The sequence below is a fragment of the Phascolarctos cinereus genome, unplaced genomic scaffold (assembly GCF_003287225.1).
Source record: "Phascolarctos cinereus isolate Bilbo 61053 unplaced genomic scaffold, phaCin_HiC Scaffold_4;HRSCAF=312, whole genome shotgun sequence".
Lineage (NCBI taxonomy): Eukaryota > Metazoa > Chordata > Mammalia > Diprotodontia > Phascolarctidae > Phascolarctos > Phascolarctos cinereus.
The window spans coordinates 185,765,367-185,793,340 of NW_027555847.1; the positions used below are offsets into that span (position 1 = coordinate 185,765,367).

The 27,974-nt window shown below is 34.5% G+C and overlaps 1 protein-coding gene and 1 pseudogene across 6 annotated transcripts in view; both read left to right on the top strand.

Moving 5' to 3' along the window:
- DCP2 (decapping mRNA 2) overlaps positions 1–27,974 on the top strand; it is an 81,897-nt gene that overhangs the window by 18,199 nt on the left and 35,724 nt on the right. For all 6 annotated transcript variants that reach the window (XM_078152824.1, XM_078152825.1, XM_020980076.2 and 3 more), the window contains 3 exons: positions 4,663–4,790; positions 5,383–5,481; positions 27,794–27,946. In XM_078152824.1, the coding sequence (XP_078008950.1) occupies positions 4,663–4,790; positions 5,383–5,481; positions 27,794–27,946 (380 nt within the window). The remainder of the gene's footprint in view (positions 1–4,662; positions 4,791–5,382; positions 5,482–27,793; positions 27,947–27,974) is intronic.
- LOC144457173 (E3 SUMO-protein ligase KIAA1586 pseudogene) lies at positions 5,489–9,554 on the top strand (annotated as a pseudogene).

The following is a 27,974-nucleotide window of genomic DNA, read 5'->3' on the forward strand; positions in this document are numbered from 1 at the left end:
GACCCAACTGAAACTACTGAACAACAACAAATAATAATACCAGTTATTTTGTGTTAGTTGACTTTTTTCATTTAATCAGCATCTTTTTTTTTGACCAGTCATAAAGCCAAATAAGCACAGGTCTTAGGACCTGAAAGAAATTTTGTTGGGACTTAAAGAAATCAGACATACAAGCAAGTAAGAATTTTAATAATTTGAGAGTAGTACTTTTCTATCCTTCAAATTCCCACTGCCACCAGCTATATTTTTGCTGTTATTGTTAGGCATGGGTTAAACAAAAGTTCAGTGTGACTGAGTTGTTTTTTTTTTTAAATTATTCTTCAAGGATATTAGAGGCTGCCTTTAGTTGAAGAGTCAACTCAATTATTTGCAGTAATGTTGGTAATATAAAGTTATATAAAGAGTAATTTCTAAACAATTTCAAATGGTTTAACATCTTCACTCATAAATTGGGGGGTGTATATGTATGTATATGTATATATGTACATGCACATATATAAATATGTAGTTAGAAACATACACATGTGTACACACATATATGTATACATACATTTTAAATTGGTGGTTAGCAAGGAGAAAAATAAGGAGATAATAAAAGTTATGCCTTCTTTTGTTATCCCATCCTTTGATTGTCCAGAACAGTGATTTAGGATTAGGGAGGCAAAGAATTTGAACAAGTACGAGTTGACTAGGTTTAAGTTATAGTTTCTTTTTATCAATTACATTGTGGTTATTTTACCATCCAAATTTCATAGTTTTCCCTACAATGAGAACAGATAATAATGTTAATATTGATATCGCTCTTATGTTTTACTTCTACATACGTAATTTCCTTTGTTCTTCTTTGGGTTTTCTACAAGCTAGTCTACTGATAAGAAGGTCCTGGTATTTGTATTAGAAAATCAGTGGATACGCTTAACTACCTGGTGTATAAGTATACTAAAATATTATAGAAAAAATAATTACGCAGGCACACCTATTTGGAAGTAATTTTTCTTCTTTTTAAAGTTTATATATTTTTAAATGTTATTGTAGATAAGTTGATTTATCAAATTTTAACCTGTACTATTCTCATTTACCAGTGTCATAGGAATGACGCATCTGAGAATGAATATTGATAGCTGGTGGTGTAGGTTGTGTTTATTTTTATTAAATTGTTTTCTGCCACCTGATTTCTCTAAGATTTGACCTAATTTCTTTTAGAACCTGAATACTCACTATTTGTTGTACTGATACTTTTTTCTTTAAGTCCCCAATAAATTTATTTTTAGTAATTTCACTATTGGTTTTTATAATATGAAGAAATGATCACAAGATTAAATAAGAAAATAATACTATAAGTTATTCACTACATTCATTGTTGATGAGATAGATGATGGTATTTAATGTGCTTAAAAAATTAAGTATGTCTGAATTGAGAATTATAAACCTTAAAATATGTGAGTTATATCTGCCCTGTTTTTTTTCCATAAAACAAGGAGCAGGACCCTAGAATATTTCCCATAGTTGATTTTGGCCCACCTAAAAAGGACCTCAAATCTTCAAGTTCTCTCTGTCATATTTAGCTAAGGACTATGTTAGGAGTGAAAGATTCATTCATTTTGCTAGGATTTTGCTCTTGGTACTGTGCCTTTACCATCTGATTGTCGGGTGGCAGGTAGGGTTCAGCTTCTGAGACTTCTTTGGAATTTGTCCACCTGGAGGACTTTGAGAGTTTTTTTGTTTTGTTTTGTTTTTTGAGATTTGTAGCCTTATGTACCTGAAAAATAATGTCTAAGAGGATACTTTTTACATATTTGAGAATATGCTTGTATCCTCTTAGGAGTCTGAAGCTGAATCTGTCTTACAGAATTTGTTACTTTGTTGTCATGTTGAAATCTGCAGGAGTTAACAATAACCTGGTCATTTTAGAGCCTTCTTCAAAGGAAAATATTTGGATAATTTGAAGTAGCTGTGCATTTATCAGTGTAGGTCCTTCATCTAATAATGCAGATTATCATTTCTCCATGACTTCTTATCCAGTGTACTTTTTTATCCATACTTCCTCATAGATCAGAGGTTTTTATCTTGGGGTCTGTTTACTTTTTTAAAAAATTGATAATTCCATTTCATTATAATTGTTTTCCTTTGTGTTCTCATGTATTTTATGCATTTAAAACATTCTGAGAAGGGGTTCCCAGCCTTCACTAGACTGCTGTAGGACTTCCATGACACGAAAAATTTAAGAATTCCTATTTTAGAGGGTCTACATTAATTCTTTTTTTTTAATTAAATTTTTTTGTTAATTTCAAGTTCCAAACTGTCTTCCTCCTTTCCTCTGCACCCCACACAGGCCACAATTTAATGAGATTTATAAATACATGTAAAACCATACTGTGCATACTTCTGTTTATAAGTTATTTGTCTGGAGGTGGATAGTGTCTTCCTTCGTAGGTCCTTCAGAGTTGATATGAGTATGTATGGTACGTGGAATAACTTGATGGTTCAAAATTATTCTTTGAATAATATTGCTATTACTGAATGTTCTTTTGGTTCTGCTCATTTTACTTTTCATTACTTCATGCAAGTCTTTCTGTATTTTCCTAAAATCAACATCATTTCTTACCAACATAATAGCATTCCATCACAACCATATATCATAGCTTGTTCAGCTTTTCCTCAGTTGATATACTTCTCCTCTATTTCCATTTCTTTGCCACCACAAAGATAGCTGCTATAAATATTTTAGAACACATAAGTTCTTTTCCTTTTTCTCTGATCACCTTGGGAAACAGTAGTATTGCTGGGTCAAAGATTTTATGACAGTTTTCTAACTCTGGGCATAGTGCCAAATTGCTTTGCAAAATGGCTGTATCAGTTCAGAGTTCCACCAACAGTGCATTAATGTCCCAATTTTCCCATATCCCCTCCAATATTTGTCATTTTCCTTTTCTGTCATATTAGCCAATCTGACAGGTGTGAGGTCGTATCTCAGAGTTGTTTTAATTTGCGTTTCTCAAATCAGTAATGATTTAGAACATTTTTTCATGTGACTATACATAGCTTTGATTTTTTCATCAAGAAACTGTCTGTTCCTATCCTTTGGGAAATGACGCATCTTGTAAATTTGACAAAGTTCTCTATATATTTAAGATATGAGACTTTTATCTGAGAAAGTTTGTATAGGAATTTCCTCCCAATTTTCTTCTTACCTTCCAATCTTGGCTACATTGGTTTTATTTGTACAAAACCTTTTTAATGTAATGTAAGCAAAATTATCCATTTTACGTCTCATAATTCTTTCTATCTTTTGTTTATTCATAAATTCTTCTCCTGTCTGTAAGTCCATAATAAGTTCCATGTTATTCTAGTTTTCTTATGTTATCTCCCTTTATATCTAGGTCATGGGTCCATTTTGACCTTATCTAGGTAGATCTTGTAAGATATTGATCTATACCCAGTTTTTGCCAGCCTGCCTTCCAGTTTTCCCAACCAATTTTTTTTGTACCAAATACTGTATTCTTATCCCAGAAACTCAGATCTTCACATTTGTCAAACACAAGGTTACTGTAATCATTTACTACTGTGTGGTATGTCTACTTTGTTTCTCTAATTCACCTTTCTTTTTCTTAGCCAGTAACAGATAGTTTTGATAATTATTGCCTTATAATATAGCTTAAGGGTCTGGTACTGCTAAACCTCTTTCCTTTATTTTTTCATTAATTCCTTTGATATTCTTGACATTTTGTTCTTCCAGATGTATTTTATTATTATTTTTCTAGCTCAATGAAATAATTTTTGGTAATTTAATTGGGATGGCATTGCATAAGCAGATTAGTTTAGGTAAAATTGTCTCCCATGAACAATTAATATTTCTCCAATTATTTAAATCTAACTTTATTTGTATAAAGAGTGTTTTATAATTATGTTCATGTAGTTCTTGGGTTTGTCTTAAAAAGTATACTTCCAGGTATTTTATATAATCTACAGGTATTTTACATGGGGTTTATCTTACTGTCTCTTCTTACAGGGTTTTGTTGATGATATATAAAAATGCTGATGATTTATATAAAAATGCTCATTCCTATTAAAAACACTTGAAAGCCTAAGTGTAAATGGATTTTTCCTTAAAATGTTAAGAAGCATTTACCTCAAACCATCAGCAATACCTATTTGTAATAGAGATAAGCTAGGAGCCTTCTTAATAAGATTAGGAGTGAGACAAGGATGCCTATTATCACCGATATAATTCAATATTATATTAGAAATGCTAGCAGTAGCAGTAAGAGAAGAAAAGTAAATTGAAGGAATCAGAATGGGCAATAACGTAATAAAACTGTCTCTTTGCAGATGATATGATATACTTGGAACATTCTATAGATTCAATGGAAAAGTTACTTGAAACAATAATTTTAGCAAAGTAGTAGGATATTAAATAAACCTTCATTAATTCTTTGAAAGCCTTCCTTTTCTTCTTTTAGTATCTCAGATGTACCATGATATCTATCTATCTTCTTAGAACATAATGAGAAAAAACACCATGGTGGATTCAAGAGTGAACCTTTTAAAGATCACTTCACAGAATAAAAAAAGTATAGTTCACGTGAATGGTTCTGTTCTTTTGTTTGTATATTGCGTTTTGGGAAGGAAACAACTAATTGGCTTCCTTGACCTTACCTCTACTCTTCAGTCATTGTCCTTTTTTACTGCCTCAAGGTGAAGATGTACAGAAAGTTTTAGATGAATGGAAGGAATATAAAATGGGAGTACCAACATATGGTGCAATTATTCTTGATGAAACACTTGAAAATGTGAGTGAAATTAAGAGTCAAGATGACATATGCAGTACTGTAAGTGAGCTTACTAGCATTGAACTTAGGTAACTTTTTAGCTTAATCAAATATATGTATTATATGTGTTATATTAATGTTCTGAATTTAGGTTTTAAAATAATAATATTGTATTCTATATGATATTAAAGTCTTGTGCTACGTTTTTATTCTTCCCTCTCCCCACCCTACCTTTTTGTTTTCTCTGGTTTGATGGTCTGGTCTCCTGGCTGTGATAGTTTGGTTCAGTGGGACTAAGTAGCAAATGCTGAGGGAGAAAAAAAGACAGACAGAGTGTCTTTTCATGTCACTGCTGATTGGCAGTGTAATTTTATTTTTAGATTTAAGAAAATCAGTTATTCCATTTCAGATTTTCTGATGACACCTTAGGGGAGAAATTCCCAAACAACTCAGTGTTTTTAGTTGAGGATATTTTATTTTTCTTGTAGTGGATCAGTCACAAATCGTTTATTAAGTGACTACTGTGTGTGTGCCAGGTACTATACTTAATACAGAAATGAGACAGTGCTAACCCTCAGTGAATTACATTTATTTGTGTGGTTTTTTTTTAAAGGTATTATTGGTTCAGGGTTATCTAGCAAAATCAGGCTGGGGATTTCCAAAGGGAAAAGTAAATAAAGAAGAGGCTCCACATGACTGTGCTGCAAGAGAGGTAAGTTATGTATGTGTAGATAAATACTATTATTTGCCTATTATAACCTGGCTTTTTTCTTTTCATTGTGATGACAAGTTATTCCATTACCATTTCTTCCTGACTCTATTTGTGTGCTTGTCTTCTGATATTTTCTCCTAAATATTATATATAATATGCATTATCATATATAATATGTATTCTATAATTATACATATATATTATGCATACCATATATATTATCTTACCATTTCTCATATTTACTTATCTATCCATTTCTGCTTTTCTGTCATTACTGACCATACTTTATCTTACTAGTTTATTTCCCATTCCTCCCATTCCCCAATTTTACAGTTAAATCAGGAAAAAATACTGTTGATAGGTAGGCAGTAGTGTGCTGGAGCTGGCTCATACTGGCTCAAGAGGGCTAATTGTTATATTTTCAGGAATTGTGTGAACTAGTTGGTAGTGTTTAACAAGCCTGCATTTCAGTCAGCTCCTACATTGGTAATGTTATTTGTTGCTTTAAATGAATAGGTGTCAGCCACAGTAGAATGAATTTTCAAAATGTTAATGTCTGTTTTAAATGATTGTGGTTTTAATGATGAATATTTGAAAGCAAACTTAATTGCATTTTATTATGATGGTGCTAATACAATGCTGGGAAGAAAGTCTGGAATAGCTATGAAGTTAAATCATTGATTATAGTTATCACTTGACTATTTCAGTATCTGAAATAAAACAAGTTAATCAGTTAAAAATAATTCTGGATAATATTTATTGTCATCAATCTAATAAAAATCAAGCTGAGCTAGAACCTGTAGCTCAAGAACTTAAAATTGAAGTTAAAAGTGATTGAGTCCTGGGATCATATGGGAAGCATGTAGTTCAAGAGTTGCAACTACTCTCTGGTTCACATATCTTGCATTATTATATGTGCATTTTCCTCTTTATTCTGGTTAGGCACAGAGATTAGATAACACTAATTTCTTGCAAGGCTTAATGATTGACATTCATGAAGAATTTTCATTATTTGAACTGCATTACAGTCAAGATCACCTGACATTCAGAAAGTGCAAAAATCTATCAAATGCACTCTGAGAGCTTTGGAAAACCTAAGGATTGGCACTAGAAAGCAATCTCAAGTAGGAGATTTGATTAAGTTTAAAGACATTCCATGTAAGAACAGTTTAAAAATTAATACTCTTCCTAGGAATATGTTATTAAAAATGTAATTCACAACATAAACTTTTACCTTTTGTTGAGCAGAAACAACTGTGAAAGCATTTTAATTATTTATTGGAATCATCTAGGTGGCCTTATGACGAACTAATTTCACTATGGAGTATAGGTGAAAAAAAGTTGTATCACTTATGTGAAATTTTAAAGCATGAAATTGAGTTGAACAGTTTTCAGGATTTTGTAAATAATAATGTAAGATCAAACTATATTCTAATCCCTGCATCTATAAAAAATAAAAAAAGGAAAAAGATAGTTACCTTTATTGCAATCAGGGGTGCTAAAGCTGAAAGAAGTTTCAGTTTAATTAATATAGTTTGTATGAGGGTAAGATATAGTACAACTGCAAATCTCATATCAGTGGATTGGTATGCAACTCTGTTAGCCAAATCTAATTATCTATAGGAAATTTACAATAAAGAGTATTGAGTATTTTATTATTATTTAAGTTGTGTGCTACACATCATTTATATCAATAAAATTTATAATAAACACATGAACTTACATCTTTATAATACACTTACACACGTTTTTTCCCCCCAAAGAACTGATTGTTAAACCCTTACCAGCATACTACACTGGTGGGGTGATTATTTTCATACTTGTTTTGGGTTGCTAGTGCCTTCCAGACAAGATAGCCTTCTCTTTTTTTGTGTAGTTTGTGAAAGCCATATAGTAATATGATAATCTGGAAAATGTGTACTTCCTGTTTTAAAAAAAAATTCATGGATTTCTTATTGCCTACAGATTAAAGGAGGCAAACTGCTTAGTTGCTGGCACTCAGTGCTGTCCAAAATTTGATCCTAAATTTAATTTAGATAATTTGTTTTCAGGAATGATTTATCTTATGGAATAAGAGATTTCCTTCAAGAGCTTTGATGTGACATTATCCCCACCAAAAAAAACCCAACCACATCATTTCCCCATTATTAGCATGAAAGTTAGTATTATCAATAAGAAAAAGAAAACATTGAAAGAAACCAGCATTTAAAAATTAATACATAAAACCATAAGCTACAAAGGTTTTAAAAGAACATGTGAACTTTAACAAAATAATGACATTGGTGGTTACTGTGTCATAGTTTGCTGTTTTTCTCTTGTACATTATGAAATTTTGTTGCTATTCTTTAGGTATAATCATATCTATATTGATTCTTCATTCTGTTATTTCATTTTATATTCCATGTTAACTTGTATTAATATTTGTAATTTTTTTCATGTATCAATAATAGATTATAATTTATTTAATCATTACGTAGTTGTTGAACTAATTTGTTTCTAATTTTTGGCTACCAAAATTAAAACTGTTTTATCAGCTTGTGGATGTGTAATAACAATAACTTGTGACTCCTTTACTTGCCTATCCAGTGAGAACCTGGGAGCCATTTTTCTATGTAGTTACAACTTCCCTTTTGTCTTTAAGTTTTTTCAGTATATTGTTTCTTTTGTCATTGGATAAGAATCTAGAATTCAAGATATCAGAGTTTAGGTTAATGTTTACAGATTGCCTACAAAATATTCTTATTCTTACCATCTTTTGCCCCCTTTTCTGTCACTGTTACTGCAGATGGGAAAGGAAATTAATCTTATAATTGTTGGTCTTCAGTCAATGACCATTTTATATTTTTGTTTCATGGGTTGCCATGCTATGTGGCCAAGTGTCCAGTGCACATGTACACAGAGAAATAAAAATGCACTGTCTTGAGGTTTCTTTAGCATCTTAACCTCTCCCCATTTCAGTGCATCAGTATGATCTGCATTGTAGGTATTCATGTCCTCTATCTTGCTTCCCAGGTTTCTTTCCATCTGCAAGTCAAATGACTGTCTCTGGGACTTTGTCTCTCCCATTTTGTCATTTTCTTCTGTTTTCTATTTTTTTTTCTTTTTAAAACTACATTTAATATTTATTCCCCACATTACATGTAAAAATAGTTTTTAACATTTGTTTTTTAAAATATTTGAGTTCCAAATTTTTTCCTTCCCTCCCTCCTGGACAACCTTATTGAGGCAATTTTGTATAGGTTATACATCTGCAGTCATGCAAAACATTTTCATATTCATCATGTTGTAAAAGAAAAGACAAAAAAAAGAAAAATGAAGAAAGTAAAGAAGAGTATGTTTCAATCTGCATTTAGACTCCCATCAGTTCTTTCACTGGAGATGGATAGAATTTTTCATTATTAAGTCCTTTGGAATTGTCTTAGATCATTGTATTTCTGAGAATAGCTAAGTCATTTACAGTTGATCATCTTAAGGTTACATTATACATTGTTTTCCTGATTTTGTTCATTTCACTTAGCATCATTTCATGTAAGTCTTTCCAGGTTTTTCTGAGAGCATCCTGCTTTTTGTTTCTTATAGCACAGTAGTATTCTATCATAATCATATGGAACAACTTGTTCAGCCATTCCCCAGTTAGTCAATTTCCAATCCTTTGCCACCACTAAAAGAGCTGTTATAACTATTTTTTGTACATACATGTCCTTTTCCTTTTTGTTTTTGATCTCTCTGAGATACAGGCCTAGAAGTGGTATTGCTTGGTCAAAGGGTATGCATAGTTTTATCGCCCTTTGACATAGTTCCAAATTGCTCTGTAGAATGGTTGAATCAGTATATAACTTCAACAGTGTTAGTGTCTCAATTTTCCCACATTCCCTCCAATATTTGTCATTTTCCTTTTCTGTCCTCTTAGCCAATCTGAGAGGTGTGGGGTAGTAGGTCAGAGTTGTTTTAATTTACATTTCTGTAATCAGTAGTAATTTAGAGCATTTTTTACATGATTGTAGATAGCTTTGATTACTTTGTCTGATAACTGCCTTTTTATATCCTTTGGCATTAAACATATATTCACCAAATGGCATAGCATCCAGGCTCTTTTTTAAAAAATTTCTATTTTATTAATTTATTTTGATTTGTCAACAATCACTTCCATATACTTTTGAGTTTAAAATTTTTTCTCCCCCTTCCTCCCCAAGACAGCGCACAGTCTGATATATATGCTATACATTTATATTGCTATTAAACATATTTTCACATTAGTGAAGTTGTAAGTACAAATTCTCACTAGTGTTTTGCTTTTGACCACCGCCTTCCTCAGTCCTTCCCTCCCTTTCCCTTTTCTTCCCCTTTAGCCTTACTGCTTCTTCCCTCCCTCCTGTTCCCCCCCCTCCCTTTTCTTTCCCCTTTTCACTCCTACTGCCTATAGGGCAAGTTAGATTTCTATACCTAACTGATTATGCTATTCCCTTCTTGAGCCAAATCTGATGAGAGTAAGGTTCAAACAGTGCTCACCCCCTCCCTTCTTTCCCTCTGCTGTAATAAGATTTTCTGTCTTTTCCTGTAATATAATTTATCCTTGTCTGCCTCCTCCATTCTCAGTACATTTTCTAAGATCAGACTAATCCACTTACTTGGATCCATTTAACTCGATTAGATTTTTTTTTATCATTACATCAAAGTCAACTAATATCCACCCCCTTTATGTATACTTCTTTAACATAATGTAATAACAATACAGTTCTCAAGAGATGCAAGTGTCTTCCCTTGTAGGGATGTAAACGGTCCACCCTTATTAACAACATATTGTACCTTTCTGTCCCATTTACCTTTTCATGTCTTTCTTAAATCTTTTACTTGAAGATCAAATTTTTTGTTGAGCTCTGGTCTTTGATTTTTATCAGGAAGTCTTGGAAGCCCCCTATTTCATTGAATATCCATTTCCTCGCTTGAAAAATCATGCTCATTTTTGCAGGGTAGTTGATCCTTGGCTGTAATCCAAGCTCCTTTGCCCTATGGAATAGTATGTTCCACACCCTGTGGTATTTTAATGTAGAAGCTGCAAAGTCCTGTGTAATCCTGACTGTGGTTCGGTGATATTTAAATTGTTTCTTTCTAGCTGCTTGCAGCACCTTCTCTTTCATCTGTTAATTTTGGAATTTTGCTATTGTATTCCTTGACACTGTCAATTTGGGATCTCTTTGAGGTGGTGAGCATTGTATTCTTTCTATGGTTATTTTACCTTCTGGTTCTAGGACTTTAGGGCAGTTTTCCTTTATGATTTCCTAAAGATACTATCCAGGCTCTTTTTTTCATCATGAGTTTCAGGTAGTCCAATAATTTTTAAATTGTCTCTCCTGGATCAATTTTCCAGGTCGGTTGTTTTACCGGTGAAGTATTTTATGTTTTCATATATTTTTTAATTTTTTTGCTTCTGTTTGACTGATTCTTGTTCTCTTATAGAGTCATTAGTTTCCATTTGTCCAATTCTAGTTTTTAACAGATTGTTTTCTTCTGTTAGTTTTTGTACTTCCTTCTCCAGTTGGCCAATTGTATTTTTAAGGGATTTGTTTTCTTCAGTGCACTTTTTTTTCCCAGTTTGCCAGTTGTGCTTTTTAAGGACTTGTTTTCTTCAGTGTACTTTTTTTCCAGTTAGCCAATCGTATTTTTTAAGGACTCTTCTACCTCTTTAATTAGACTTTTTAAATCCTTCTTGAGCTCTTCTAAGAAGGCTTTTTGGGCTTCAGATCACTTCATATTCCCTTTTGATGTTGCAGATGTAGGTTTGTTGACAATGTTGTCCTCTTCAGAATTTCTGTCTTGATCTTCACTCTTCTCATAATATGAATCTATGGTATGTTTCTTTTTACTCATGGTGTTTCTTTATTCCCTGGCCTTTAAAGAGATTGAGCTCTCCTTCTGGGGAACCGAGGGCACTGAGCCAAGCTTCTTGTGTTGGGAGCCTAGGTCTTGGTCACTGGCTTTGTGTGCTGGGGCCTCTTATGTTAGCAATTGGAGGCTGTAGAGTTCTGGCAGCTTACCTCATGTTGGGCTGGAATCAGCAAGGCTGGAACTTTCAGGCAGTTCTAGGTTGCCTGCTTTTCCTTTCCTTTAGCTTTCTTCCCTCCTTTTAGATGGCTGCTGCAGGGTGTTTATCTGCCTGGGGCCCCTTGCAGTGCTGCCTCCCTAGTTTCTGCTAATGCACTGGGAGATTCCTTTTCGGTAGAGTGCCAAGGCACCTGGTTGTTTTCTGAGCTGGTTTCCACCAGAGTCCACCACCTCCACCCCCACCCCTGCCCTCACTGAGGCACTCGAGGCCCAGGTGTTGGTGTTTGCCTGCTCTACCTCCTGGGCTTCACGATCTCTTCCTGGTTGACTGTTGGAGGTTCTGACAGCTTACCTGGTATTGGGCTGGATTTAGCAAGGCTCAGACTTTAGGAAGACTTTAGGTTGCTTTCTTCAGCTCCTTTCAGATGAATGCTGCAGGGTGCTTATGTGCCTGCGGCCCTTTGTAGTGCTGCTTCCCTTATTTTTCTGAGGCACTGGGAGACTGTTTTGCTGGGCTGCTGCACTGCTGTTCCCCGGTTGATAGGGGAGGGTAAGAGCAACTGCCTTTTTACTCTGCCATCTTGGCTCCCGGAAGCGGAAGTAGTATCCAGGCTCTTAAAGGAAAAGGTGAATGAGTTTCATGAGAAAATAGACAATAAAACTATACTAGTGGGAGATTTCCATTTACCTTTCTCACACCTAGAGAAATCTAAACATTAAATAAGAAAGAAGGTAAAGAAATGAACAGAATTTTAGAAAAGTTAGATATGACAAACCTGGAGAAAATTGAATGGAAATTTTTACCTTGTTCCCCTTTTGATTGCTGCCTCCCTTTTTCTCATCTGGGCATGGCACTTTCACAGAAATTGACCATGTATTGAGGCATAAAACTCTCACAAATGTGCAGTGTAAAAATTATATTCAATAAGGGGTGTTGGAAACATGGACTAAAAATCAGGAAATTAATCTCAAATAATGAGCGAGTCAAAGAAGAAATCATTAAAAAATCAATAATTTCTTTAAAAATAATGATAACAGTGAAACAGTATACCAAAATTTGAGGAATGTAGTCAAAGCAATACTTGGGGAAATGTGTATCTCTAAATGTTTACATCAATAAAATAGAGAAAACTTAAGAAAAAAAAAGCTAGAAAAAGAACAAAGTAAAAATTCCAAATTAAACACCAAAAAAGAAATTCTCAAAATCAGAGGAGAAATGAATAAAATTGAAACTCAAAAAAACCATTGAATTTTAAAATTAGAAGATGGTTTTATGAACAAAACAATAAAATAAACCATTGGTAGTGGTTGTTCAGTTGTTTCAGTCATATCCAACTCTTCATGACCCCATTTTGGGTTTTCCTGACAAAGATACTTGAATGGTTGTCCATTTTCCTTTCCAAAACCATTTGTTACTGAAGAAAGAATGAAATCAAATTATCAGTGTCAAAAATGAAAAGAGTGATTACATAACCAATGAAGATGAAATTAAAGCAATCATTAGGAGCTATTTTGCCCATTTATATGCCAACAAAATTAACAATCTAAGTGAAATGGGGGAATATTTACAAAAATATAAATTGCCCAGATTAACAGGAAAAAAAATAGAACGCTCAACCCTGTTTTAGAAAGAGGAATTGAATATGCCATCAAATGAGCTCCCTAAGGAAAAAAAAAAACACAAACAGCACAATATGAATTTTCAAGCAAATTCTACCAAACAATTTAAAGAACCAGGTCTCAGTTTGACTGAGGCAACACCTATTCAGTGATTGAGGGTAGGTAAGAGAATAGCCTCTTTTACCAATTAAAAAAAAAATCTGAAAGGGAAAGACCTTCAGGGTTTCTGGCCAAAAGAGAAACAATTGCTATTTATGTTCACACTGAGCCAGTCAGGGCCCAAACAATGAACAAGTGGGGCTTCACCTGGGACCTACAGTTAGCCAGTCAATTATAGCCGGAGTGATTTGGTTTTAAGGCAAGGTCCTTAAGAAAAGAAATCTAGCCCATAAACCCTAACTGCCCAGTTTCAGTGATCAAAATTTACATTCCTTTGAGCAGAGCACTGGCTGATCATGGTATGACACCCTCTATGAAATATCTCTGAATAAAAACAGAGGAAGTAAAAAAGAATCAATTTCAGGTCACACAGAAACAAACCAGAAAAAAAAAATCATGAGAGTACAAAACTGGTATACATTTGAAAAGATGAAGTATCTCATAAAATATTATCCATTGTTCTATCTTTAAAGGGGAAAAAAGGTTCTCCTTCTACTAGCATACTGCAGCTTTTGAAAAAAAGTCCTTTCCTCTAAAGGCAGAAGTCCAAGCTCTGCCACTTACCAGTTTTGTGACTATAAGCAATTGTTCTGGTTACTGATTCACTCCAGTCCATCCCGCACACAGCTGCCAAGTTGATCTCTCTAAAACATGAATTTGATGATGTCACACCATGACCCCTAAAAAAATAAATCTTCAATGCCTTTCTAATGACCCTAGGATAAAATCCATAATTGTAAGCCTGACATTTGAAGTCTCATACAAACTGATATCCACTATATTTCCATTCTTATTTCATATCAGTCCCCTTCACATACTGTTTTCCAGTCAAACTGTCCTGTACCTTTTCCTCTTACACAACATTCTATTTCCTGACTTTGCACAAGGAGTCACCTATAATTAATTTAGAAGGCATTTCATCTCTATTCCCAACTCTGAGAATCACAACTTTCCTTCAAAGCAGGTGCCACATGCTGCCTGAGGCCTTTCCTGATGTCCCCAGTTATGAGTACACAAAAAATTGAAGGTGCTGACCTTTATTGGTAGAAAGGTTGGTAGAAAGGGGTTAGCTATACAAATGATATCTCAGGGCCGTTCCAATCCCTATTCCCTACCCCAGTGGGTTTTCAAATGGTACAACACTATAGAAATTATGAGTTATTATTAACAACAATTATAGGATAGCAGAGTGAATAGAGAGCGGATGTCTGATTCTGGAGAACCTAGCGTCCACATCTCACTTGTGACAAATGCCACTGATGTGACTCTGGACAGGTGACTTATCCTCTCAGAATCCTGGGAAATACTGGGACACCATAAGTTGCAGAAACAGTTGTTGAACTGTGAACTGTCTCATCTATTCTGGAAAGTAATTTAGAATTTTTTCCAAAAGGCTATTAAACTATGCATACTCTTTGGCATATAAATACCACTACTGGGTCTATACCCAAAAGAGATGAAAGAAAGAATAAAATGACTCATGTTTAAAAATATTAAGAACAGCTTTTTTTTGTGGTATCAAAGAATTGGAAAATGAGGGGTTGCCTATCAATTTGGGAATGGCTGAAGAAGTTATGGTATATGAATGTCATAGGGATTGTATTAGAAAAACCTGGGAAGATTTGTGTGAATTGATGCAAAATGAAATGGGCAGAACCAGAACAGTTTATACAATAACCATAATATTGTAAAGAAAATGAACTTTGGAAGACTTAAGAATTCTGTTGAAACCTAAACCGCAAGGAATGAAAACAGAAAAAAAAACTATAGATCAATTTTCCTAATGAATATTGATGAAGAAATTTTAAAAATAAAATAGGGTACCTTTTGTACCACCTTTTCCATTTGGCTGGTTCTACTTTTTAAGGAGTTCTTTTCTTTAGTGATTTTTTTGTGCCTCTTTTCCCATGTGACCAATTCTTTTTAAGTTCTTCTCTTCAGCATATTTTTGTATCTCTTTTACCATTTGGCCTATTCTGTTTTTTAAGATGCTATTTTCTTCAGCATTTTTTGTGCCTCCTTTACCAAGTGCTTGACTTTTTCCATGATTTTCTTGCATCACTCTCATTTCTTTTACCAGTTTTTCTTCTTCCTCTCATACTTGATTTAAAAAAAAAAAAGGGAGCTCTTCCAGAAATTCTTTTTGGGTCTGAGACCAATCAGTTTTTTCTTTGAGGCTTTGGATGTAGCAGTTTTGACTTTCTTGTCTTCTTCTGAGTTTGATCTTCCTTGTCACCATAGTAACTTCCTATGGGGAGCTTCTTTTTTTGTTTATTCATTTTTCTAACCTATTGACTTTTAACTTTATTTTTATGTTGGGCTTTGCTCCTGGGGTGGAATGGGGAAGTGGAGAAGGACACGTTCCAAGCTTCAAGTTTTTGTGCAGCTGTGTTTTCTTTTACAGTATGACTGACATGAAAATATGTTTTCAGAGGTGAAGCAAGTATATCCATTATCACCATTATTACATACTAGGAATGCTAGCTGTAGCAATAAGAAAGGGGGAAAAAATTGAAGATATCAGAATAGGCAGTGGGGAAACAAAACTATCAGTTTCTTTGAAGATGATGAATTGTTATACATAGAGAATCAACTAACAGTCTAGTCAAAACAATTAAACTTGGCAAAGTTGTGGGATATAAAATAAACTAATCAACATTTCTATATGTTACCAACAGAACCCTGTTGACAGTGTACACATTACAAAATACTTAGAAGTCTACCTGCCAAGACATACCTAGGAACTATATGAACATTATTACAAAATACTTTTTGCAAAATAATAACAGATCTAAATAATTGGAGAAATATTTGTTGCTCAGGTATTGGCTAAGGCAGTATAATAAAAATGACAGTTAACTACCTAAGTTAATTCACTTATTTAGTGCCATACCAATCAGCCTACCACAGATTTATTTTATGGAGCTAGAAAAAAAAATAAAATTCATCTGGTGGAATAAACTATCAGGAATATCAAGACAACCAATAAAAAGTGAAGGAAGACAGCCTACTAGTAGTAGATCTCAAAGTATGTATTTTGCAAAATGTTAATCATCAAAACAGCCTTAGACTGGACAAGAAATAGAGTTGTTGATCAGTAGAATAGATTTGATATACAAAATACAGAAGTAAATGAGTGTAGTAACCTAATATTTGATAAACTCAAAGATCCATATTATTGGGGCAAGTACTCACTATTTGATTAAAAAAAAACTGCAGGGGGAAAAAAGTCTGGCAGGAACTGGGTATAGACCAGCATCTCAGCGTATCAAGATAAGGTCAAAATGTTCGTGTTTTAGACATAAAGGGTGATCTCATAAACAAATTAGTGGAACATGGAAAAAATTACCTGTCAGATCTATGGATAACAGAACAGTTCATGACCAAATGAGATCACAGGAGATAAAATGGATAATTTTGATTATAGGAAATTGAAATTTTTTTTGCTGAGACAAAACTAATGCAACAAAAATTAAGAAGAAAGCAGAGAGAAATTTTTACCCCAAATTTCTTGGATATAGGTCTCATTTCTCAAGAATATAGGGAATTGAGCCAGATTTATAAAAATTAGAACCATTCCCCAATTGATAAAGTATATAAACAGGTAGCTTTCAGAAGAAGAAATCAAAGCTGTCAATTTTCATAGAAAAAAATATCATTGAAATCACTAATAATGAGAGAAGTGCGAATTAAAATAACAAATACCAAAATGCTGGAAGAGATATGGAAAAATAGGTACACTAATACACTGTTGGTAGTGCTGTGGACTTGTCCAGGTCTTCTGGAGGACAATTTGGAACAATGTCCAAAGAGGTATAAAACAGTTCATACCCTTTTACTTAGCAATACTTTTACTAGGTCTGTACCTCAAAGAGATCAAAGAAAAAGAAAAAGGACCTACCTATACAAAAGTATAGCCACTCCTTTTGTGGTGAATTAGAATTAGAAATTGAGTGAATGCCATTAATTGGGGAGTGGCTAAACAAGTTGTGGTACCTTATTTGTTAAATAGCTAGAAAGTGAAATGGCAAAACATTCCAGTATCTCTGCCAAGAAAACCCCAAATGATGTAACAAAGAATTAGGTGTCATTAAAATGACTGAACGACAACGTTTTATTCATAGTTTTTCAGATATTGGACTAATCCTTTATCTTGGTATGTATTGATCCTGGTTTTAATGTATCATCTTTTTTTTGGCATATTGCTGTAGACTACTCTTTGCCAATATTTTATTTAACATTTTTGTGATATTTGTTAGGGATATTGGTTGACATTTATCTCTTTGATATTCATCGAGGGTAAGGTTTCTTGTAGAAGATGGGGTTTTAGTTGAGATTTAAAGAAAGCCAGGGAAGGCATTAGGCAGAGATAAAATGGGAAAGCTCTTTATTCATAGGCCATAGTGAGAGAAAATGCCTGGAGCTGGAAGATTAAGTGTTTTGTTCCTAGAACTGCAAGGATGGGAGGCAGAGCCAAAATGGTGGATAAAAAGAAGTTGCCTGAGCTCTCCCCAATTTCCCTTGAAGCAATTTTAAATCAAACCCACATAAAGATGGGGTAAAACACTTTTCTAGCTCAAGGTAACTTAGAAGGACTGCAGGAAAGGTCTTTCTCCCTTGGGTGAAAACGGGAGTGCAGCCCAGTGCAGGTGATGTCTGGGCAAGTCAGTGGGAGACCCAGAGCCCCAGCACAGATCAGTAACTGAGGTACATCGGAGGTAAACAGGCCAACAACACAGTGGGCCAGCTGTGAGACCTCTAACCATGGTGCATCAGGTTATTGGCCAGGCCTGGCAGGCCCAGAGACCAGTGTAGCTGGTGAACTGCCAGCTCCAGAGGCCTGGTACAGGAGGAGTGATTAGGCTAGGTGACTTCAGCACAGCAGGGAAGCCTCCAGCCCCAAAGGCCCTAGCTCTTGGTGCAAGAAGCGTGGGGCAGTGCCCCCTCTACCTCAGGAGGAGAGCTCTACTTTAAAGGTCATGAAATAGGCTGGAAAATGGTAAAAACAAACAAACAAGTCTTGTCCATAAAAAGCTACTCTGGAGACAGGGAAAATACAAACTCAGAAGAGGACAACAGTGTCAAAATGACTACACGTGGAAGACTCAAGAGACATATGAATTGGTCTTAGGTCCAAAAAGTTCTCCTGGACCTGAGTTCAAATCTGGCCTCAGACCAAACACTTGACACTTACTAGCTGTGTGACCCTGGGCAAGTCACTTAACCCCAATTGCTTAAAAAGAAAAAACAAACAAAAAAACCCCAAACAAACAAAAAGTCCTCCTGGAAGAGTTCAAAAAGGGTTTTAAAAATCAAATAAGAGAGGCAGAAGAAAAATTGGGAAATTAAGAGTTATGCAAGAGAACCATTAAAAAGAGTCAACAGCTTGGTAAAAGAAGCACAAAAAATGGGAAAAGATATACAAAAATTTACTGAAGAAAACAACTCCTTAAAAAGTAGGATTGGCCAAATGGAAAAGCAAGTACCAAAGCTTACTCAAAAACATCATTCCTTAAAAATTTGAATGGTCAAGTGGAAGCCAGTGACTCTATGAGACCTTAAGAATCAATCAAACAAAATTAAAAGAGTGAAAGAATAGGTGAAAATGTAAAATACCTTATTGGAAAAACAACTGACCTGGAAAATAGATCCAAGAGAGATAATTTAAGAATTATTGGACTACCTAAAAGCTATGATAAAAAAAAAAAGCCTAGACAGCATCTTTCAAGAAATTATCAAGGAAAACTGCTCTGATATCTTAGAACAGAGGGGAAAATAGTAATTGAAAGAATCCACCAATCACTTCTTGAAAGAGATCCCAAAATGAAAACTACAAGGAATATTATAGCCAAATTCCAGAACTCTCATGTCAAAAAGAAAATAATATAAGCAACGAGAAAGAAAAAATTCAGATATCAAGGCATCACAGGATTACACAGGATTTAGAAGCTTCTATGTTAAAGAATTGGAGGGCTTGGAATATGATATTCTAGGAGGCACAGGAGATTGGATTATATCCAAGAATTAACTACCCAGAAAAACTGAGTATAATCTTTCAGGGAAAAATGAATAGTCACTGAAATCGGGGACTTTCAAACATTCCTGATGAAAAGACTAGAACTGAACAGAACATTCAGTTTTTAAATGCAAGATAAAAGAGAAGCATAAAAAGATGAACAGGAAAGAAAAAACACAAATTATTCAATAAGGTTAAATTGTTTACATCCCTACACAGGAAGATGATGCTTGTAACTCTTAAGAACTGGATCTCTCATAGGGCAGTTAGAGGGAATATATATAGACTGAGGGCATGAGTATAAGTTGACTTTGATGGGGTGATAAAAAACAAAATTAAGAGGATTGCACTGGGAGAAGAGGGAAGGGAGAGGTAGAATGGGGTAAATTATATCATGTGAAATGTAAAATGGAGGGAAAGAAGTGAGGGGGGTGAGCATTGTTTGAACCTTATTCTCAGCATATTTAGCTCAAAGAGGGACTAGCATACACACTGAGTTGGGTATAGAAATCTATCTTACCGCATAGGGAGGTAGGAGGGGAGGAAACAAAAAGAGAGTGGTGGACTGATAGAAAAGAGGACAGGTTGAGGGAAGCAGTGGTCACAAGAAAAAATCTGATGAGGAAGGGCAGGGTGAAAGTGTGAGAGAAAAGTATAAATGGGGAAAAATAGGATGGAGGGAAATACACAGTAATTATAACTGAATGTGAATGGGATGAGTGCTCCCATAAAATAGAAGTGGATATTACAGTGGATTAAAAAACAGAATGCTGCAATATATTGTTTACAAAAAACACACTTGAATCAGGGGTACATATACAGAATAAAGGTAAAAAGCTAGAGCGGAATATATTATGCTTCAGCTGAAGTAAAAAAAGTAGAGTTAACAATCATAATATCAGACAAAGCAAAAGCAAAAATAGATCTTTTTTTAACTAAAAAGGGACAAGGAAGGTGATTACATCTTGCTAAAAGTACCATAAACAGTGAAGTAATATCAATACTAAACATATATGTACTGAACATCATAGCATCCAAATTTCTTTTTTTTTTTTTTTTTTTGGCAAGTGGGGTTAAGTGACTTGCCCGGAGTCACACAGTTAGTAAGTGTCACGTGTTTGGTCTGAGGCTGGATTTGAACTCAGGTCCTCCTGACTTCAAGGCTGGTGCTTTATCCACTGTGCCACCTAGCTGCTCCAGCATCCAAATTTCTAAGGGAAAAGTTAAATGAGCTACAGGAGGAAATAGACAGTAAAACTATACTAATGGGGCACCTCAACTTTTTCTTCTTTCTCCTCTAACTACAAAATAAACAAGAGAGAAGTTAAGGAGGTGAATAGAATTTTAGAAAAGTTATGATAGACCTCTGGAGAAAACTGAATGGGGATAGAAAGGAATATACCTTTCTCCCAGCAGTACATGGCACCTACACAAAAATTGACCATGTATTAGGCTATAAAAACCTCACAGTCAAATGCAGAAAGGCATATTAAATGCAACCTTTTCAGATCATGATGCAATAAAATTACATTTAATAAAGGGCCATGAAAAAATAGATTAAAAATTAATTGGAAACCAAAATAACTAATTCTAAAGAATGAGTGGGTCAGAGAACAGATCATAAAAACAAGTAATTCCATCAAAGAGAATGACAACAAAATTTAAGGGATACAGCCAAAGCAGTACTTAGGGGAAAATTTATATCTCTAAATGCTTACATGAATGAAATAGAGAAAGAGGAGATCAATGAGTTGGTTGTGCAACTAAAAAAAGCTAGAAAAGGAACAAAATTAAAAATCTACAATTAAGCACCAATTTGGAAATTCTGAAAATCAGAGGAGAAATTAATAAAATTGAGATTAAGGAAACCATTGAATTAATAAAACTAAGATCTGATTTTATGAAAAAAAACAACAAAATAGATAAACCATTGGTTAATTCGATTTAAAAAAAGAAAATGGGTGAACTCACCACCAATGAAGAGGAAATTGAAGTAATAATTAGGAGCTGTTTCACCCAATTACATGACAATAAATATGACAATCTAAGTGAAGTGGATACATATTTACAAAAATATAAATTGCCTAGATTAACAGAAGAGGAAATAGGACAATTAACGATAGAATAATTAACCCAATTTTGGAAAAACAAATTGAACAAGCCATCAGTGAACTCCCTAAGAAAAAATCCCCTTGGCCAGATGGATTTACAAGTGAATTCTACTAAACGTTTAGAGAACAATTAATTCCAATACTATATAAACTGTTTAAGTTTCCTTTTTCCACACAAATATGCTGCTAATACCTAAACCAAGAAGATCCAAAACAGGAAACAGCAAGGACACTAGTGTCACTGGATCAGTGGAGAGTAAGGTATGAAAAGACTGGAAAGATAGGAGGGGGCCAGGTTATGAATAACTTTGCCAATCAGAGGATTTTGTATTTGATCATGGAGGAATTGGGAGCCACAGGAGTTTATTGAGTAGGGGAGTGACGTGGTTAGACCTATGTCACACCTAAAGGGAAGGCGCTTTGGTGGCTGAATGCAGGATAGATTGGAGTGAGAAGAGTCTTCAGGCAGGCACACCAACCAGGAGGAATTAGTCCAGGTGTGAGATGATGGGGGTATGTACCACAGGGGTGGCAGTGTCAGAGGAGAGAAGGGAGCATATATGAGAAATCTTGCAAAGGTGAAATTGATAGGCCTTGGCAACACATTGGATATGGAAAGTGAACCAGAGGAAACCAGGCTGATTCTTAGTTTGTGAGCCTGAGGAACTAGGAGGATAGCGTTGCCCTGGACAGTAATAGTTAGGAAAGGAATATTTAGAGGAAATGAAAATATTGAGTTTAAGATGTCTACTGAACATCCTGTTAAAGATGTCTGTAACACAATTGGAAATAGGAGATTGGAGGTCAACGGAGAGGTTGAGGCAGGACAGATTTTATGTCCTAGCATGATATGTTTTTTTAAAGGTACTTATGGCTTGCTGAAAAATATGTATTCTTTAATCCTATAATAGCGATGTGTATTTTTGCCACTTGGTGGTACTGTGGTGTCTTAAATTATATCTGAGCCAATTGATTTTCAGCTCAGTAAGCTGACTTTTATGGAATTATAGATCTAGAACTGGAAAGTAATATAGTTCATTTTGTAGTTTAGGAAACTGAGGCCCAGTGAGGTTAAGGGAACTCTCCGCACTTCGAGAGGTAGTGTCAAAAGTGGGATTTGAATCCAGGTTTTCTGACTTCTGAGCCAATGCTCTTTCCAGTCCACTGTACAGCTCAATTCCTAGGAACAGATTTGGGGCTGGAAGGGACCTTGGAAGTCATCTAGTCCAGTTCACTCCTTTTACAGACGAGAAAATCAAGGCCTAGAGGGGTTAAGTAACTTTCCCAAGAATATGGAAGTAGGATTTCTTGATAATTTTTGGTTGTATTGTTTGTATTATATTTTCCAATGCTTTAGTCACTGAATTTGGATTTCAGTACCCTATAGAAATATATTTTGATTTCACTACACTTTCTTTTCTGTGAGAGGTAGCTTGTCTAGAGGATAGACTTAGAGTCAGGAACATTTATGATCAAATCCTGCCTCACACTTACTAACCGTGTGACTTTGGGTAAGTCATTACCTCTGTACCTCAGTTTCCTTATCTATAAAATGAGGGGAGTTGGACTCCATAGCCTTTAAGTTCCTTCAAGCTCTGAATCTTTTATCCTACTATCCTTTGATCTTTCCCTTTGCCTTCTTTGATGTCATGAATTATTCTTACCTTAATTTTGATTTTTGATTGATCATTTTTATTTGACTGCTTACATTATACTGTAGTTTTGTTACTACAGTTACTGCAGTCGCATTTCAGTTGGAAAATTCAAAGATTATTTAATTATTAATTGCCCCACACAATCTACTGCAGCATTCCAGCCCAAAGGACAAAAGAATCCCAGAGTGGCTGGGAATCCCAGGATGTTGAGAAGACAGAATTTATGGCTATAAAACTTTAGTACTTCCATACTTACCGATTTTCTTGTTTCGTATTTGTTATTTAAGGATAGATACTAGTCTTTATTGGCTTATGTCTAAAATTTTTAATGATTTCTTTTATTACACATTATATGCTTAGCAGTACAGTGAGTTAAAATACTAGTGTCCACTTCAAATCCTCTGCACTTAGTACATTATTTTGTTCAATAAATATTCCTCACTCATTCACAATAACAGTAATATCAATAAACAGTTCATTGAAATAATTTTTTTAGTAGCAGGATGATGTAGCATATTTTCATAATTCTTTTTTGGTAGTTTGGTTCAATTCCTCAGTTTTAATTCAGTCACTGCACAGCAATGAATTATATTGCAATAAATGTGTATAGTACCTCTTGTTTTTTAAAGTACTTAATCTGCCTCTTCCATTCCCCTCTTCTCTCCCCCTCCTCCAAATAAAAAAATAAAAGCACACAAATAAAGCCCCTGATACATAACTGCATGGGCTGGCAAAACAAATTCCTACATTTACCATGTCTGAAAATCTGTCACTTTCTGCCAGGAGGTGAGTGACGTGCTTCATCTTTGTTCTTTTGGACTCATGGTTTATCATTGAGTTGATTTAGCGTTTTAAAGTCTTTCAAAGTTGTTTTTCTCTATGATATTGTATAAATTGTTTCTATATTGCTGATTTAACTCTGTGTCAGTTCTTAGAGGTTTACCTGGTTTCCTCTGAAACAGTCCATTTCATCATTTCTTATAGCATGATAATATTCCCTTATGACAATATTCTGTTACATTCATATCATAATTAGCTATCCCAATAGGACATATACTTTGTTTCCAATTTGGGGTTACTACAAAAAGCTGCTGTAAATATTCCAGAGGCATATGAATATATGAATATAGTTATCCCTTCCACACTGTGACTTTGTCCATCACAGTTTTCACGGGTTGGCATAAGAAATTACTGTAAGTGGGAATTTTGGGGAGAGTTTTGTGGAAGCCACAGACCACATATGAAGGCCAGCATGTGACAGAAAAAGTTTAGGAACTCAGAAATGCATAAAATATGCCTATGACCTAATACTTAAACTCACATTTTACAGTAAGGTACTATCACTACCCCATAAGAGAAAAAGAAAAAATTCAAACTTGTCTGGTATGATGGGAGGACCAAACTTTTTTATACAGATTTTCTAGATTTCAGGGGCACTGCACAACTAACACCCCTACTCCTACCCCCTGATATGAAAGGGATAACTGGATTCTGAAAGCAGCTGGATGGAACAGCAGATAGAACGCTGGCTTAGAGTCAAGAAAATCTGAGTTCAGATTTGTTCTCCAACAATGAGTAGTGTGATTCTGGGCAAGTTACTTAATCTCTGTTTGCTACAGTTTTCTCAACTAAAATGGATTAATAATAGCACTTACCTCCCAGGGCTGTTGTAAGCTTCAAATGAATAAATATTTATAAATTGCTTAGCACAGTGCCTGCACATATCAGGAACTTAATAAATGCTTGTTTCTTTCCTTCTTTCCTTCCATCCAGTCAAACCCATAGCTGAAACAAACAAATAGTCCTTCTGTAAAATACACTAAAAGTAGTTATAGGCCTTTGCTTAAAGATCTCTGAGAAGGAAACCTCCTGAGGCAGCACATTCTTTTGTGTAACTAATTGTGAGTCAGTTTTTCCTTATATTATGTTTAGTATAATCAGGCAGAATTCTATTTCCTGTTCATTACTTTTAGTATTTCTTTCTAGCTTAAGGTTTTTGTTGTTGTTGACTTGGGATTTCATTTGGTATAGGGAAGTTAGGGAGAGAAATCTGCCTCTATTAATATGTCAGCAATTGCTCTGCAGCCTGTAGTCATAAGATTTTCCTGGGGCATTGAGAGGTTAAGTGACTTGCCCACAGGCTGCGTTTGTCAAGATTCTGGACTTGAGGTCAAGTATTCCTGACTTTGACCCACTCTCCCTTCTGTGCTTCTCTTTTATATATTGAATATGCTTTAGCTGAACATTTTTGGATTGAAGAGTTCATAAATGGTTATTTGAGAAAACAAGAATCTAGGGATAGTACTGCTGCATTTTATAGTAACAATGACAAGAACTTTTCTTCATTTATTTTATAAAAATTTTTAGACATGATCTAGTAAAGGCTATCTTTAAGTAACAGATATGAAATAGAAAAATTAGTAAATTCCGGTAGTAGTAAAGCTTTATACACACAAATCATCTATGCCTATAGGTGGATTACAAATGTTTGAATGATTAATGATAATGCTGGCTTTTAAGAAGCACTTGTAAAACTTAGCTTGATAGGATTTTGTCTGAGGAACTTTAATCTGTAGGTTTTGCAGCACATGGGAAGTAGGCAAAAAATCTATAGTATTGCACTTTTAGTTTCACTTTTGCTTAAAAAGGATTGCAGACAGTGCCTTAGAACATTAGTTACTTGTATGTCCAAGAAATTTGTGTCTTGTAATTCAGAAAATTGCTTGATTAGTGTGAGAATAGATATTTAACTTTTTCCCTTGGGATGTTGCACAAATTAGTGATCAGTTAAAACTATCTGCTGGTAAATACCTCAAGGAAAGTGAATGTAGTAGTTACAAGGCCAGCATACCTTTTTAATTCTCTTAACATTGAAAACCTGTGATAACTTTCTATCATTTTGCATTACACTTCTCTGAAATTTGATTCTGGTGTATATAAACCTCTAAAGTGGTGGTGGTGATAGAAGCCCTTTTTGTTAGGTGCTTAAAATATGAATATAAGGGTTATATTAGACTTTCAATGGATTGTATTTCTACAGGAAAACTCTTAAGTATTTATAATTTACCCTGGTTTTATGAGTCTCAGAAGTAGAGGTGAAACTGATTTTAAGGCGTATATCAGAAATGATCATTTTTTAGTAACATCTGTATTTTATTTGGGTTCATTGTCAAATATTTAGCAACTTTTTAAGGTATCACCAAATCTGGGAAAGTTATGAAAAAAAAAAGAAAAGGGAAATCATGGCCCTTAAAATCAGGGAGCTTTCTAGGTGGGCATGAGGGATAAGTATCTTAGTTGTTAGTAATAAACATGAAAAAAATAGGAAAACATATTTTGTTCCTTGAAATTAACTAAATAGTTCTAATACAAGTTTAGGTAGTTTTGTTGATGTTCAATATTAAGTCTTTGATAAAACATTTAGTTTTTGAAACTCAAGGAACTTACATTATATTAGAATAACCAAGTTAGATACTACACATGAAACACAAGTGAAATAAACATGAATAATTAACTGAAATTATACAGATTTACTGATAAGTCCTTGGAGAATAAAAGGGATGACGTATCCTTTAGCAGGTCCTCAGAATTTAAACTCTTCAGTGACTAGTCCTGTAGATAATGCAGAAGCATATCTTCATATCAGATTTAGATAAAGGAAGACACTGGCCAGAAAACAGAATGGATTGTGTTTGTTTATAAAGTTATTTGTCTTCACTTGATTCTCCTAACCTTTTCGAGAGAGAGCTATACAGATCAAGTGTATGTGTTTCCCCTATACTTTCTCTTTCCCTCAGGCTCAATTTCCTCATCTGTAAAGTGAGGATAATAATTTAATACCTCCCTCACAGGGTTGTTATAAGAAGCAAATAAGATAATATGTAAAGCAGTCTCCAAACCTTAATGTTTTCGAGGATCAATGTCATGAAGAGCTTGCTGTTTTATTTGTTTTAATTCAAATTTTATGTTCATCTAGTTATAAATCTGCATACGAGAGATTTAATAACTTGAAATCAGCAAAAATTGTGCTTCAGCTATCAAGGAAGTTGGTTGGGACTCAGCTTAAAAAACACACACTGAGTGTTTTACTTAGGAGAGTGGAGGACGGAAGGGAAAGAATGCATTGTTTAGTTGTTTTCCGTCATGTCCAGCTCTTTGTGACCTCTTTTGAGGATTTTCTTGGAAAAGATACGGTTTGCCATTTTCTTCTCCAACTCATTTTACAGATGAAACTGAGGCAAACAGGGTTAAATGACTTGCCCATGGACACAGTATCTGAGTGTATGAGGTTATATTTAAACTCAGGTCTTCCTGACTCCAAGCTCAGCACTTTGTTTACTGTGCCATCTACCTGCCCCTAGAGTGAATGCATAGTCATAATAGTGGCTTCTGCAATAGTCCATGTAAGGGAGAAGCAATATCCCACATTTTGAAGAAAGCTCCAGCTTCTAGTGAATTCATAATGTGACTTTAGAATACCTTTGCACAGTGGTTGGGAAATACTAAATAGTGTTATTTAAATCTATCCTGATCCAGTCACCATAAGTCCACAGCTCTAAGTATAAAATCGAGTATGAAGTGAAAAAGACTTTATTAAAAACATTATCTGGGTATTTTATAGTAATTATTTTGTTTATAAAATGAATGAATTTTTACAGAATGTCTTATGGTTGAATTTAAATGATATTTTTCAATTTTTTAACTTTTAGGTCTTTGAAGAAACTGGTTTTGATATCAGAGATTACATTTGCAAGGATGATTACATTGAACTGAGAATCAATGACCAACTAGCTCGTTTGTACATCATCCCAGGAATTCCAAAGGATACGAAATTCAATCCAAAAACCAGAAGAGAGATTCGGGTATATAACAAGTGAAAACATTTATGTG